Source organism: Chionomys nivalis, chromosome 17 (genome assembly GCF_950005125.1).
Source record: "Chionomys nivalis chromosome 17, mChiNiv1.1, whole genome shotgun sequence".
NCBI lineage: Eukaryota > Metazoa > Chordata > Mammalia > Rodentia > Cricetidae > Chionomys > Chionomys nivalis.
This window is the reverse complement of record NC_080102.1, coordinates 42,865,269-42,881,274: the sequence shown is the minus strand read 5'-3', so window position 1 is coordinate 42,881,274 and position 16,006 is coordinate 42,865,269. Positions and strand designations below refer to the sequence as shown.

Genomic DNA, 16,006 nt, shown 5'->3' with positions numbered 1-16,006 from the left:
CTTGACGCAAGAGCCCAGCCACCTGTCTGCTTGTGGGAACAACTTTAAAGTAGTTGCTAGCCCTCCTCTGCCCTTGTTATACATATAGATATCCAGCTCCACTGCTGTTTGAGATAGAGTGCTGGTGTCCCTGTCACCATGGAGTACACTAACATACCAGGTGCCACCATCAAACAGTTCCATGCTGTGTGGTGCATTGCTCCTGAGCTGTGTCCTGGTCCTGCAGGGCCACCTCCTTGAGCACAGGGAGGAAGGCACCCAGTGGGCTGAAATCTGCAGGGTACATCTCATCTGCACGGGGAGTGGATCCCAACACTCTGACATTAGTCCCTAATGTAGGAGATAATTATCAGTTAAAGCGAGAATCATTTCACTGCCTGTAATTAAAATCTCAGCTAGAGCAGCGAACCCTTTCAGACTTTGGGAGAAGATGTTATGTTTTGTTGTTTTCTTCTCGTCATTGTGTACCTACCTGCTGCTCTGGCTCTTTCCACAGTGTGGGTTGCAACACGCTGCCTTTCTCTTCTGTGCTGTCCTGAAGCTGGGTGTTATTGCACTTCCGGGTGACCTGGTTTTTCACTAAGACTTGTCCTTAGGGATCCAGGTGTGGGCAGATTCAGCCTGGATGCTCCTGTGAACTTTAACCCCCAAAGCCAGGGCGAAGGGCAGAAGGAAAACATCATGTCTTCCCTTAAGTCTGAAAGGGTTCACTGCTCTAGTTGAGATGTTAATTACAGCCGGTGTAATGATTCTCACTTTAATTGATAATTATCCCCACATAGGCAAGTGTCAGGCACAGTTGACTGGCCACTAGGATGATCCCCCCACTCTCCCCATGTCCTCTTGGGGGTGGTGTTAACAGAACTCAGGTTGAGCATCCCTAACCCAAAGTTTGAAGTCCAGAATGTTCCAAAATCCAAAACTTTGCATGCACCAACACGATGTCAAAGTGGAAAATTCCACATCTGACCTCACGTGATGGGTTGCAGTCAGAATGCAGGTGTGTTTAAAAATGTGTATAAAATGACCTGGAGGCTACATGTAAAAGGTATACATGAACCATAAGCGAATTTTGTGTTTAGACTTGGTGCCCATCCACGAGATCTCATTAAGTATATGCAGATGTTCCAAAATTTAAAAAAAAAAAAAAATCTGAAATCTAAAACCTGATCCCAGGCATGCTGTCTTTCCTTTTTTGGATCAAAGTCCTTTGGGGGGTAAGGGTTGACGCTTGAACTCATGATCCTCCTGCCTCAGTCTCCTGAGTGCTGGGATTTCAGGCTTATGCTGCCACACTTACCCTTCCAGGTATTTTGGATAAGGAATTAGCACAGGTGAATTAAGACGGTCGAGCCATAGTCCTTGATGGTTCTGAGGCCGCTGTCAAGGTGTGCCCAGAGAGCTGCAGCACCCAGAGGCCTCAGGGGCCAGCGCTTCCTGCCTCTTCTCAGCTTCTCAGTGCCTTGGCCTACAACTGCATTCCTGCAGGGTCTGACTCTTCACAGTGCCTGCTTCCCGTGCCTTGTGCTTCTCTCTTCCGCGAACATCAGACACTGAACTAATGCATCTCTAATCCAACACAGCCACCTCTGAACTTGGCTATACCTGCAAGAGCCTAGAGCCAAATAAGGACCTCCTCACTGGCACCAGACATGGGCAGCACTAGTCTGTTACAGTGGAGAAATAACTCACTCTGCCCCGGGATACCTCCTGCTTGTTACTCACATGCCTGTCAAGCATCTATCTGGGTCAGGGGCATTCCTGCTAAGAGGCAGTTTCCCCGAGCATCGTTTTCCTCGGGGGTCCTAACCAGAAGGCAAGAGTGGACTGAGGGCTAGCAATCAGCTTGCAGATGGTCAAGGCAAGAGTGAGTAAGGAGAGTTAATAGGGAAGGGACTGGCCAGTCTGTGCTGAGACCTTAGGAGGCCCTGCACTGGGTGTCTCTGCCGTTGGTGAGATGGGGCCTAGCTTCCCTCCTCTTGGGAAGTGTGGGTGTCTCTGTATCACTTGGCTGTTTGTGCCAGAGGGCTGTAGGTCATCGCAGATGGACTCACTTGAGGATGGGGAGGGAGCCAGGCTCTAAACTGAAGGTTCAGCTGGTCTGCCTCCTCTTGGAGGCTCCCATGAGGAGTTTGCTTGCCTTCCAGCATCTGGAACCACCTGTGTTGCCCTTCACCTCCTCTGCCCTTGTATCCCACGCTCTGACCTCCCGACCTGCCTCCCACGGGATCCCGTGATGGCTTCGTCTCTTCTCCCAGTAATCCAGCTGACCTCCCTCTCCTGGTCCTCAATGTGTCCCATCTGCAGAGTGCCTTTTGCAGTGTAGAGACCCAGTTCTCAGGCACTGGGTGGCATCTTCTTTGGGTCCATAATTTTGTGACTACTACCTCTGGCCTTACCAGCCCCTGGTACCCACTGGACTTTCAATAAAAAACTTGCTAAGGGCATAGGAGAGCTAGCAGACCCGCGACTTTAGCTTGGCTGTCGTCTCCACATCCCCACCCCCCATTTTAATGCCACTGTGGAACTCTGGTCATCGAGCTTTTCTGGACAAATTGAGCCTCTGACCTGAGCGGTGACCCCAAAGGACTTTAGGGAATGTATCCCTTTGCCGTTCTCCACCCCATCCATTTTCCCCATAGCATCAGACAAAGCCCCTCTGTCTTGCCTGGGACCACAAGGGCCAGAGCAAGAGCTATGAAGGCATTGACTCCAAGCAAGAAGTTTGCACAAGACCTGGGCACACCACTATATGTGTGTGTGTGTGGGTGGGGGTATCCCATGCTGAAGGGGGTCTTCAGCATCCCTGCTGGGGGCTGGGTACATGGTCCTGAGGAGCTACACACTATAGTGTCTTTCTCAGGCCAAACATTTGTGCAAGTGCACGTGTGTGCATGTGTGCATGTGTATCCATATCCATCTGTGTGCTGGTAGTTCTGTCTGTGGGGGCCGTTCGTAGAGTTTCCAATTGGCTGTAATTCAGACTCCCAGACGGATCCCCACAACCACAGGACAAAGCCCCCCTACCCGTTCACCCCTTCCCACTCTCAAGGTCTTCCTTCCCCGTCCCCTCCTTTCCTTCTGCCTCTGTTTCTGTCTCCCCCACTTCTTTGTCTCTCTTTCCTTCCCTCCTGTCCCCCTTCCTTCTGTCTCCATGTCGCCATAGCATCCTAACTGATAACAACTGTTAAAGATCGTGTTAAAGGGCCAGGGAGATGGCTCAATGGGGCAAAGGTGCTTGTTGCACGATCCTGGCAGGTGAGTTTGGTCTTCAGAACTGTGTAAAGGTGGAAGGAGGGACCAGCTCCACAGTCTCTCAGTCTCTCAGTGTCTCTCTCTCTCTCTCTCTCTCTCTCTCTCTCTCTCTCTATCTCTCTCTATCTCTCTCTCTCTCTCACACACACACACACACCCTATTTTTTTTAATTAAAGATTGTGTTAAAATAGTGACTCTCAACTTTCCTAATGCTGAGACCCTTTAATACAGTTCCTCATGTTGTGGTGACACCAACCATAAAATTATTCCCGTGCTACTTCATAACTGTAATTTTGCTACTGTTATAAATTGTAATGTGAATATCTGATATTCAACTCCAAAAGAGGTCATGACCCTCTGGTTGAAGACTGCTGTGTTAAAAAGTTCATTTAGCCGGTTGGTGGTACACGCCTTTAATCCTAGTACTCGGGAGGCAGAGGCAGATGGAGCTCTGTGAGTTCAAGGCTAGCCTGGTCTACAAGAGCTAGCTAGTTCCAGGACACGATAGGCACCAAAGCTACACAGAGAAACCCTGTATTGAAAAACAAACAGACAAAAAAACAAACAAACCAACAAAAATAAAAACCTCAACAAGTTTATTTAAGAGGCAGAGGCAGGTGGATCTCCAGGTTCAAGGCCAGTCTGGTCTGCGTAGTAAGTTGAGTTCCAGGACATCCAGGGCTATACAGAGAAACCCTGTTCATTCAAAGTTCGTTTAAATCTACAAAAAAACACATTGCTTGTGGCCGTTTGGCTCCTTCACCTCTGGTCATAGAGTTTTCCCATCTCAGAGTCTTTACTCTGAGCACCTCTTGATTGCTGAGGACAGTCCCGGCTCTAGGGCTCAGGCTGTGGGCACGCCTCTGGCAGCCGCCCTTGCACCACACAGGGTGGATCATCTTCTGGCCTCTTCAGCCAACAATGGCTTCAAGACCATGGAGGTGCTTTATTCTAGGGGGCGTGTTCCAAGTGTAACTGCGGTATAGGACCCCCTTGGAGCCGCTCTGAACATGGAGACTTAATGTGGTACCCCATCCCCCTCCGGCTCTGCAGGCCCCAACCCTTAGCCAGGCAGGTGGCTTCTCAGGGTAGGGAGTAGTGTGGGTGGGTGGAGATCTGGCTCTTTGCCACTGGCATGCATTTTTTATTTATATTTAAAAAAAATGGGTGTGACTGAAGTTCTGAGAATTTGCTTCAAAGACAATGAAGTCATCAGAAAGACACAGACCCTGGACAAGCCCCAGCACTGTGGCTTCTCCTGGCCTCAGGGCTTCCTGCTCCCACCTCTCTGCTCCCTTCTCACAGAAGCCACTAGAAGGGGCAGCAGGTGTCTGGGCCCTCTGTTGAGACCTTCTGGGTAGCCTGGCTAGCAGGGAGGGGCTGGGCCACCTGAGCTTGTGGCTCTGAGAGACTGGGCTTCAATCCCAGGAGGTGAGAAAGTCAAACAAAGCTGGCAACTCTCTAGGGGGAAGGGAGGAGGGGCTAGAACCTGGCAGTCTGCCTGGAGTGGGGAAGAAGTGAGGGCCTGAGGCAGGGTGGGTGAGGATCGGGGGCCTGGAGTGACAGTTGCCTGGGGGAGGAGTCAGGGCCAGGAGCAGGGCAATCCAGGACCTTTGCCAAATGAGTTCTGTTTGCTTACCCAACCTCTCAAGTGCTGGAGATGGCTCCTGGACACGGGTGTCTGGACTGCCTGCCTCCAGGATAGCCATACAGCCAGTAAAGCAAGAGTCATTTGACTGGTTTTGGGCCAGTGAACCTCTGTCCTTCGCAGTGGTGCTTAGAAGTCCTGAGGCCCTGACCATCATCTCCTGACACCCTCCTACTGCAGTTTTGAAGGGCGATCTGGGTGTTTACACACTCCACAGACATCCCTGCAGACTCCATACAGACCTTGCTGATGCTCGTGTGCGTTACCCTTGCTGCTGTGTGATCCAGCACACGCTCTGACCGTCTCTGGGTCTTCTGCACATTGGGGCCTACCTAGAAGGGAGGTTGTCTGTTGATGGCCCTGACTGGTCTGTGCTGTGACTGCTCTCATGGTGGTAATAGCGTTGTTCAACTCTTGACGTGGCCCTGGTACCATCCAGAGAGAAAGCATCAGGCTGCATCGGGCTAGTCCTGTTTACCTGTGGTCTCCTTGGCAAAGCAGGCCTGCAGGGCACCCTCTTTCACACCTTGGTGGCTATGCTAAGCATGTGGCTACACTGAGGACTTCTGCAGATTTTGTTTCTGTCCTGGAGCTTCATGTCCCAGGCACTGGGTTGTTCTGAGTGACCTCTGTGCGGCCCCTGTGTGGAGTGGGGCATTGCTAATGTGACCGTCCTCTCCACTTCGTCTCTCCAGAAGCATGAGACGAGGAGGGGAGTGAGAGGCTGCTGTGTGGCACCAGGAGAGGGCCCCAACTGCTCTGGTGGGGACTATTTTGCACGTGTGTAGGTCCCATGTGTGCTACCATGTGGGGCACGCTTGAGGCTGGAGGTTCTTCCTCAGGTCTACTTAGAATCTGTGGGTGTGGCAGGGGTTCCAGGTCCAATTGCAGCCTCATGACCCATCCTCTGGGGTGTGGAGGGTTTGCTCTGTCTGAGTTCTGTAGTCTGGCCACACCCTTTAAGCCTCTTAGCACATCTTTTCTGTTTTCCTAAGCATTTGGTGTGTTTAAGAGACTCCAGAGCTGCAAATGGCGGTTCTGTTCATTCTGGTAACCTCAGTGTCTCAATGTGTCCTGTGCCCGGGCAATTCATTGCATGAACTCATTGATGATAGGTGTGTGGATGGATAGATGGGTAGAGGGACGGGTAGATAGATGGAGATGTTTGAAGGGATAGCTAGATCAATGGATGGGGGAAGGGCAGGTAGATAGGTAGATGGTAGGTGGGTCGGTGCGTGGAAGGCTATAGATTGATGGATGGAGGAAGGGTGGGTAGATGGGTGGATGTGTGGTGACTGGGTAGAAGAAAGAATAATGACTGAGTGCAGACATGGGAGGCTGGGTCAGTGTGCTTAGTGCTCAGTGACCTCTGATGGACACCTACCTTTCAATGCCCCGCGGTGCCACTGCTGGTCACAACATTTCCTGTGGTCGAGGAGCTTCTGCCCCGAGTTGCACAGTGACTTGCATCTTCTTTGCTAGGACACAAGGTTTCTCTCTGGGCCTGAGTTGTGGTGGGGCTTCTGGCCACTCTGGGGCTCTGTGTGTTTAAGACCTGACTTTGAATGATCCACACTCAGATTCTAGCCCCCTACCCCGCACCCACTTCCTTGCTTGCTGTGTTCTCCACCTGTCCTGCTGATCCTCAATTCTGCCCCAACCTCCAGCTTCCAAGTGTGCCTTTTGTGGGTTGCATCTGAGCTTATACTCTCAGTACCTCTGGAAATTCTAGTTTTTCTACTTTAAAGCCCTCCCGTCTTTATTAAGGGAGAAAGGATTGTCTTTTTATTTAGTTAAAAACTTAAGTTGGCAGACCTTTCCCTGCCCTTCCCTCCCAGGGAGTACATCCTGCCCTCTTCCAAGTCTTAAGGGTCTGAGCACCACCCTTTGAGGCTGAGTCAGGCCTTCTGCATGGCTAGTCCCTGCTCCTGTGCGTGGTGCACTGAAGTGGGGCTCGTGGCCAGCCGCTCCTCAGCTCAGACCCCCATCCCTTCCCTCAGACTGAACATGATTACCCTCTGCATTGTGGCTTCCATGGCCTGCATCCTCTCATCTCCTAGAGCTTCCATTCTGAGCCAGAAGCCCTGACTTTCCCACCTACCACCTGACTCCTTCCTGTGACAGGTGCCCCATTTGCCTAAGTCTTATGATACTGGGCTTTTGCTTAGATTCAGGGTCAACGGCGCTGACAGTACTAGCTTGAGTCTCTGAGCACACAGGACAATACTCATCTACATCTGGACAGGGCACTTGTTAAGTGATGGGACATGCATGAGATTCAGGGCCAGACTGGCCTCAGCTCCAGGGCGTTTCTCTATACAACTCTCTCTAGTCTTTTCCATGTGGGTTTATATGTCTGCAGCCTTAACCAGGCTGAGGCCAGTGTCCCTCATGGGCAGGGACCTTGTGGCATGCTCCATGAATTATTGAGTTCAGCAATCAGGTTGCCCAGGCTAACCTTACCTCGGTGTGGATGGAGGGGCTGCCTATGAAATGGGGATGCGGGGTGGAGGTGCGGAGGCATGCTCCCTGCTTAGGAATGAGTCAGCAGCATTTGACTCTGAACAGAACACCTGGCATGTTCGGGGAATGCCAGACTCTGAACCGTGAAATCTTAGAAAGGGACAAAGTTAAATCATGACAGTAAGCCCTGAGAAGATTTATTTCATCAAAATGGCACTGCTTGGTAGGTGTGGTAGAAGGCTAAGGATGGAGCACTCTGGGCCATGGAGTGACCCTGTTTCAGAAAGGAAAAATGATAGATCAGGGAGGGCTCAGCAGACAAAGGCACCTGCCACCCATCAAGTCTGTCAACCTAGAAAAAGGAAGAAAGGAAGGGTACGCTGGAGGTGGCTCAGGCGTTAAGAGAGCTTGCTGCTCTTACAGTTTGGTTCCTAACACCAGCTCCAGGCATTCTAACACCCTCCTCTGACCTGCAGGTACATGCACGCACACTCATGCAGGCAGACACACACACACGTGTACATGCGCGCGGCTCTCTCTATTTGTCTATCTGTCTGTCTGTCTATCTTAGAAATCTAAGACCAAAGCAAAGCAAATCTCTTACAGTGTCTCTCTGAGAGCATTAAGGATGCAGGACTCCCAGACTTTGGCCTGTATCCTTCTCCTGGGCTAAGATCACTTGCAGAGTTAGAAACCGTCATAGCCCAGGCCTCGAGTGTGCACACTGTATGGTCAAGCTGGCTGCTCTAGGTTGGCAGTGCTGGGAGCATGCATATACTGTAAACTGAACACCCCCACCCCAGGGCAACTGGCTAACCACATGCAGAGAAGTCATGTGAGGAGCAGTAAGTCCAAGGAAAGGCCTTAGTGGGCCAAGAAGCAGCTGGAGCGGCAGCTGTGACAGGTGCTCTCACAAAAACTTCAAAGCAGACCCTGGGTCGGCACCCGAGGACCTAGGGTTGACTCCAGGGAAAGTACTAGAACCTGAAGATGAGGCTCCATCCCAGGCTGGAGCGGCTTACCTGAAGCCCAGTGACCACAGCTCACAGTACCCTATATAAAAGTGGTGTATTTAACCCTACAGCTAAGTCTTCTTTGTGTGGATATCTACCCACACTGCTTGGACCAGTGGATGAATGATGTTGGCTTTGTAACCTCGTGGATTAAACTCAAGCGTGAATCATTGCCTTGGATCCGGGGAGCCCTGGTGCTGTATGATTTCATCCCACAGGCACTCGGCAGTACCTGCTGCATACCCCACTCTTCTCAGACGCCCCCTCACTGTGGGCACCAGTCCAGCACCCTAACATGCAAGGCACCTACTGTGTACCAGATGTTTTCAGACTTGACCCTAAAACAGCCCCTGTGGCTACATCCCCACCCCCACGCTCCCACATTCTGGTGCTGTAAGTGGAGTTGGGAGAGATCCTAGGTCCTAGACCTGTTCAGAAAACAGTGACGCTTCCCATGGGGTGAGCCCACAGTCAGAGACAGGCTTGGGGGAGGGGACACACTGTGACCTTCAAAAGCTGAGGGGAGGGGAACCTCAGATCAGCCATCACTGGGTTTCATCATCAGCGACTGGACAACTGCAAGGTCCCTGGAGTGATGCCCTGGGACCTGGGTTCCTGAGTAAAGGAACAGTGTGCAGTTGCTTGCTTGCGGTGCTTGGGTCTAGGTAAAGATTAGGGCAGTAGGATGAGGTCCCAGGAGGTGAGAATGGTAGGCAGAGTATTGGCGAGCTGAGGGCCTGGGGGTGTTGGTGGCTTCAAGACTCAGAGTCGACTTCCCTGGGCAGAGGGCAGAACCCTCACCCCAGGCTAGAGTAGGGAGGTCTGAGCTAGAGGTGCCAGGAGATGATGGGAGGAAGTTGGTGCTGGGTGGGGTATGGTTGTTGGGAGGAACCAGAGAGTCTGCAGGCTGAAACTGGGCAGGCTGTTGACTGGGTGCTGAGATGTACAGCCTTCTGCTTGGGAGGGGAAAGGTCAGAAGCGCCATCCCCTGAGCGCTGGAACACAGCCTGAGAAGCCCCCCACAGTCTCAGGGCCCTGGTCTTATAGAGGTCACACCGAACATCAGTTCTGGGACAACAGAGCCCAGAATGAGGCCTTACTGGGAAATGAGGTCTTTGTACATACAGCCTGACATTTGAGGTGAAGTTATACGGGACTTGGGGTGGACTCTCTTCCATCTTCAGGGTCTTTAGAAGATAAAATGTGTGCATTGAGGGGGACTAGATACCCCTGGGGCCTTTTTGGGTCTTGAAGAGAAATTCCTGGGCTTCAGGAGAGGAAGAGAACCCCACGTTCAAGTGACAGGACTGGGCTACCACATTGCCATCTGACAACCAGGTGGAACTGGAGATAGGAGAGTCTCACAGGGCAAGGCTGGCCGCCTTTTCTGCTGGGAAAGTTTGGGTATTTTTTGGAGCCCAGAGCTCCCAGGTCTGCTCCTCTCAGGCCCTGGCTGTGGGTAGCGTGATGGCAGGGCCCTTTGTCTTCACGGTTTAGTGAGCAGAGTGCCAGACTGTCCCTGGGGCAGCTTTGTTCACAGTGCTGGGCTTGACTGCTCCTGGGCTAACCTGGAATATAGTAAGGCAACACTCCCGAGGGAGAGAGTATGAAGTGTTCTGAAGGAAGAGAGCCGCATCTTAAGCTGAATCTGCTCACAAGGGCTGCCTAGAAGGGCGTGAGCACCGGCTGACCTGTGAGTGTGAGAGTGTGTGTGTCAGGGGAGTACATATGTACACGGTCTGTGAGGGGCGAGTGCAGCTACAGGTGTGAGCATGTGTGTGTGTGAGGTTGAGACTGAGTCTGAGACCATGGGTGTAAGGATGCATGTAATGGTATGTTTACATGTGCACATGGGCACGTTGGTGAGGATGTAATGGTCTTGAGTGGGTCACCCGGGGTATATGATGGCATGAGTGTGCAGGTGTGCGTGCAAGCATGCGAACTCAAAGCTCCCTGCAGAGTGGCCAAGCCAAGAGCCATGGCAGGCAGAGCGGCTGGGAGAGAAAGTGTCCACCATGATGGACTTAATGAGGAAACACCAAACCAGCTGCTGCTTACTTCTGCACATTGGCGGCCTCTCTCTGTTTCTCTGGGCCTATCTCAGCCGGTGCAGAACCAGTAGGTGGATGAGAACACACCCTCCTGGTCTAAACCTGGCCTGCGCCTGGCCTGGCACCAGAAGCATTTAGCATCCTTCCGTGGCCTGTGTGGTTGTGAAGGTGTATGGTGGATTAGCGATGTCAGTCTCTTGTCTCAGCAGATTTGTTCTCTGGGATACAAAGGCAGTAACTTGGGACGCAGTGGGACTCAGCCCCGACACAGTCAGTTGAGAACTCCTAGGGGAAGATGGCCCTATAACCCGTCAGTTTTGGGTAACTTCCAGAGCAGGGTGTTTCTGATACTTTGAGAGCAGCCCATGTGGCTCTGCAAGGTGACAGCAAACTCTACCAACGATCCAGGTCCAGGTGTCCCTGTGCATCTAAGCCTCTGAGCCTGAGGCCTCTCTCATCAGCGGTCAGCTGTGTGTCTCAGGACATCTACAGTCCACTGGCTTTCTCTTAGCCACTGTGCTGGCTACTCTTTATCAACACGAGGCATCTAGAGTCACCTGGACATCGAGGACTTCAGCTGAGAGACTACCTCCATTAGATTAGCTTGTCAGGGGCATGTCGGTGGGGCATCTTCATGACTAATGATTGATGTGGGAGGCCCAGCCCACTGTGGGTGGAACTATCCCTGGGTTGTATAAGAACCAAGCAAGCCCTGAAGAGCAAGCCAGTAAGTATCACTCCTCCATGTCCTCTGCTTCAGCTCCTGTCTTTGGGTTCCTGCCTTGATTTCCCACAGTGACAGACAATAGCTGAAATAAACCATTTCCTCGCCAAGTTGCCTTTGGTCAGTGTTTACCACGGGGGAGGGGGAAGAAAAGCAAACCAAGACAGCCTTTGTGTGACCTCCGCTTTCTTCTCCAGGGGAGCATTGCCAGGTGAACGTTCGCTCAGGCCGCTGTGCCAGTGGTGTATGCAAAAACGGGGGTACCTGTGTGAACCTGCTCATTGGAGGCTTCCACTGTGTGTGCCCACCTGGCGAGTACGAGCATCCCTACTGCGAAGTCAGCACCAGGAGCTTCCCGCCCCAGTCCTTTGTCACCTTCCGAGGCTTGCGGCAGCGCTTCCACTTCACCGTCTCCCTTTCGTAAGTGCAGCCCGTGTGCGTGAGTATCCCTTGGGAAGGTACCGTCACTTTCTAGGCTCCGGGTGGCCAAGGAGGCTTGTTCAGTGTTAGATGCTGGACCAGCTGCTCAAGGGTCGGATCGTTGCCGTGGTGATGACAGAGGAGGCTATTTCTGCACAGTGACCGCAGAGCATCAGCGCTGCTGCTTTTGAGAGGGGACAGACAAAATCCCAGGCCTGGAAACTGACCTGGCTATTTGGGTCCTGTCCACCAGCCAACATGTTGATATTGTTGACATGTTTGTAGCCAGTGGGGCAGACCCTGGAATCAGACCTTCCATTGCATATGTGTGTCACAAGGCAGGCTGCTCAGACCCCAACTGCCCTGCCTTGGTCCCTATCTGTGACATGTTGAATATGTGCTGTTTGTACCTTTTCCCCCAGAAGAATTTAGATGTTACCTAAAAATATTTGAATCTATCATTTGGGGCCGGGGAGATGGTTTAGTTGTTAAAAGTCCTTGCAGGCATGAGAGCCTGAGTTCAAATTCCTGGCCATGTAGAAGGCCAGGCACAGTGGCACATACATGTCATTCCACAGCTGGGAAGGCAGAGACAGGAGGACTCTAGGGACTTACCGACCTGCCAATCTAGCTGAATAAGAGAACTTTTCTCAAAATAAAGTGTGCAGAAGCTGGGCGGCGGTGGTGCACACCTTTAATCCCAGCACTCAAGAGGCAGAGGAAGGTGGATCTCTGTGAGTTCGAGGCCAGCCTATCTACAGAGAGAGTTCCAGAACAGCCAGGACTGTTACACAGAGAACCCCCCCCCCACACACACACAAAACAGTGTATGGAGAGTGATCAAAAACACCTGATGTCAGCCTCCAGCCTCTGCACACACATGCTCCTGCACACGCATGCTCCTGCATACACGTGTACAGATATACACACAGAATATCAAATGAACTCACTGCATTCTAGGCAGCATGAGCCCATTATAACTGCTCAGTTAAAAGAAAATGTAGAATTTCCATTTTGGAGATCTCTGCTAGGTTAAAGTGGGTTGACTAGGGTGAGGTTTCTGTTGGGTGTTTTCCTGGGCGTTTGCAGTGACTCTCTGCAGCTCAGCTCTCTAGACAGAAGTGTGGTAGTCTCTGTCCTTCCCGTGTGGGTCACCCAACTGCTTTTTCTTCACTGAGCTGCCTGCTGAGGACCAGACCTCTCAGGATGGACAGAGCAGGAACCTGTCCCTGGGTTCTACCCCAAGGATCAAGCCCCCCCTTCAGAAGTCCTTCCAACCATAGACAAGCGACTTCTATGAACTCATCCACTGTACATTGGGCTACCCTGGTCCCTCCCATTGGTGCATGGTCCAAGGATGTGGGGTGGGACTTGCTATTGTCCCCCCACCCTCAACTTGCCTGATAAAATGAACAGTGTCTGCCTATTGGCACAGTACATACTGAGCCCTGTTCAACCAAGCTGGAATAATTGTTCTGTTTGCCCCTTTGTGTCAAGACTCTTGTCTCCTGGCAAAAGGCTGCCCCTTATGGCACAAGCCTGCAAAGCAAGGGCCCTGCAGTAGGATCTCCCGTGACACGGTATCTGCAACAGAGGACTCCCATAAATAGCCACCTTCCACATTAGAGGAGCCTTGTGTCCCTTGGTGAATGTGTCACAGTATGTGATGGGCGTGAGCTGGGGGTTTGTAACTCTGGAGTGTAGTCATGGCTGCCTCCCACCTTGGTATGGCCAGCAGCTCAGCCATGTGCATGGTGGTGACTTTTGGTGGCCTTTACATGTGACTGCCTCAGAACTCAAAGTCACCAGAAAAAGAACAGAAAGCTCCCCCAGAATTCTGCTCACAAAAGAGCAGTGGACGTCCAGTCACAGTTTCCCGGAGCACACATCCTGGAAGCTGCCGAGGCTGAGGCCCCACTCACTGCAGAGAGCTGCCCAGCCCGGCTGAGTTGCTTTTGTATCAGGTGGCTTCTGTCATGGCCCGTCTCCTCTTTCTAGTTTCTGTTTGCCAAGTGCTGGGGCTCCCAAGTGGGCCCCACTCCCAGCCGCCTTTCATCCTTTTATTCTTGGCTCCTTCTCCTCTGGCCCCACAAGCCTTGGTTTCTATTTCTGCCTTTCCTTATTTTACTTGCATTTTTCCCACCCTCCCCTCAGCCCTGGGCCCCGTCTCTATTTCTCTGTCTTTAGCAATGGGTGGTGCTTGCCAGGAGGGTACCATGTAAGAGGGGTTAACCCGGACCCAGAGAGTCCAGGATCAAATGGTCCCATGGGTACGAGAAGCTTAGGACATGGCACCTGCTCGTGCAGAAACATTGATGCTAAAGGGGCACTTTGGGGGTCTCATCTGATCCATAGCAGAAGATAAACTACATGCGTTCTGCCTTCAGATACACTTCTGGTTGGTAAATGGGCTGGCATCCTTTTGAACATGTTCTCTCTCTCTCTCTCTCTCTCTCTCTCTCTCTCTCTCTCTCTCTCTCTGTGTGTGTGTGTGTGTGTGTGTGTGTGTCTATGTACACGTGCATGAGTGAATATGGAGGCCCGATGTTGATATTGTGTGCCTTCTCCAATCACTTTGCACTGTATTTATTGAAGCAGGCTGTCTTCCTAAACTCAGTGTTCCCTGACTCCAGATAGTCTCGCTGACCCTGAAGGTTCCTCATCTTTGCCTCCTAAGTGCTGGGATTACAGGTGGCTACCATACCTGTCTGGCTTTTGTACACGACTCCTGGGGGCTCTAAACTCTGATCTTCATGCTGCACCAGCAATCTTGATTGGCTCCTTCCCTTTCCCCCGCCCACATGGAGTCTTTCACACTCTGCTGGCCATCCCAGTGTCCCCAAGGCTCTGACGCATGAAGCAGGTCTGATGGGCCATCAGCATCTCATGATAAAAGTGCTGGGCAGTTTCTCCCCTGAACCATGGTCCTCTGGGCTCGCTCCCTTGACTGGCCATGTCACCCCTGTGTATGTATCTTCGTGGCCCTGGGGTCCTTCATTTGTGTGACATGCTGCTCACCCACAGGTTTGCCACCCAAGACAGGAACGCCCTGCTGCTCTACAATGGACGCTTCAACGAGAAGCATGACTTCATCGCCCTGGAGATTGTGGAGGAGCAGCTGCAGCTCACATTCTCGGCAGGTGCGGCCTCCTGCGGCTACAGGAGCATCTCCCAGACCCTTTATGGATTAAGTTTATCATTGTCCTCATAGCAATGCCCAGCTGCTCATCCTTCCAATTCTAATCCTGTGTCTAGGAATCTACCCTCTAGAAGAAATCAGAGTACAAGAAAATGACATTGTTGCAGTGTTACTTGTTAGCCCCAGAAAAAGCCTATTTCCTAAATCAGAATCAGTAAATAAAATGCAGCGATGGGGCCAGAGAGGTAGCGAGTTCAGCAGTGAAGAGCACTTGCTGTTCCTGCAGAGGACCCGGGCTCGGTTCCCAGCACCCACGTGGCAGCATACAACTGTTCATAACTCCAGTTCCAGGGTATCCAATGTCCCCTTCTGTCTTCTGAGTATACCTGGCACACATATGGTGCACATGTATATACATGGAAGAAAAATGCTCATACACATAAAAATCAAATCTAAAAATAACAATAAAAAAGTGCATTGCCGGGCGGTGGTGGCGCACGCCTTTAATCCCAGCACTTGGGAGGCAGAGGCAGGTGGATCTCTGGGAGTTCAAGGAAAGCCTTGAACGGGCACCAAAGCTACAGAGAAACCCTGTCTCGAAAAACCAAAAAAAAAAAAAAAGTGCAAAACACTTGTAAATTAATGTGATAGCTTACACCAGCATGGGAGGAGCAGACAGACACAGATATGAGGAATAGGGAAGTGGGGGGGGGGGTGAGATGGATCAGCCTTTTCTGACTCAGGTTAAAGTCCTCCATGTAGGGGTGGGGTAGGGGATGGCTTCCCACGGTGGCTGTGCCAAAGAAAAGGGCACACAGCCAGTCTTTATGAACAGCATGTCTACCTTGTATCTGGAAGCCTGGTTGAAGGCCCCCAAGCCTATGTCTCTCAGACTGCCCCTCTTGCCATGCAGGTGAGACCACAACCACAGTGACCCCGCAGGTTCCTGGCGGTGTGAGTGATGGGCGGTGGCATTCGGTGCTGGTGCAGTACTACAACAAGGTAGGAAGGTACCTCGGGGTCTCCTTGCCTCCTACTCCGGCCAGTGGGGGACCAGTGGGTTTTCCACTGGGGACAATGTTCGTACTCTGCAGTGTAAAAGCAAGCACCGATGGAAGGGAATGGAGCGGATGATCTCAGTGGAGGGTTCTGTGAACATAGCCACACCTTGAGCTGGAGCTGTGGGGACAGGCAGGGACTCGGATACACTAAGACCAGACGCAGAGAATTGGGTTGGCTGTGGCTTCCGTCAGTTCTAGGTGGGCCAGACACAGCTCGGATGCAGAGCTGCC

The 16,006-nt window shown here is 51.9% G+C and overlaps 1 protein-coding gene across 1 annotated transcript in view; it reads left to right on the top strand.

Annotated features, from left to right (window-relative positions):
* The window catches only part of Celsr1 (cadherin EGF LAG seven-pass G-type receptor 1), a 136,219-nt gene that overhangs the window by 65,056 nt on the left and 55,157 nt on the right, over nucleotides 1-16,006 (top strand). Inside the window, exons 3-5 of the mRNA XM_057791439.1 lie at nucleotides 11,353-11,575; nucleotides 14,600-14,715; nucleotides 15,628-15,716. Of these exons, the coding sequence (XP_057647422.1) occupies nucleotides 11,353-11,575; nucleotides 14,600-14,715; nucleotides 15,628-15,716 (428 nt within the window). The remainder of the gene's footprint in view (nucleotides 1-11,352; nucleotides 11,576-14,599; nucleotides 14,716-15,627; nucleotides 15,717-16,006) is intronic.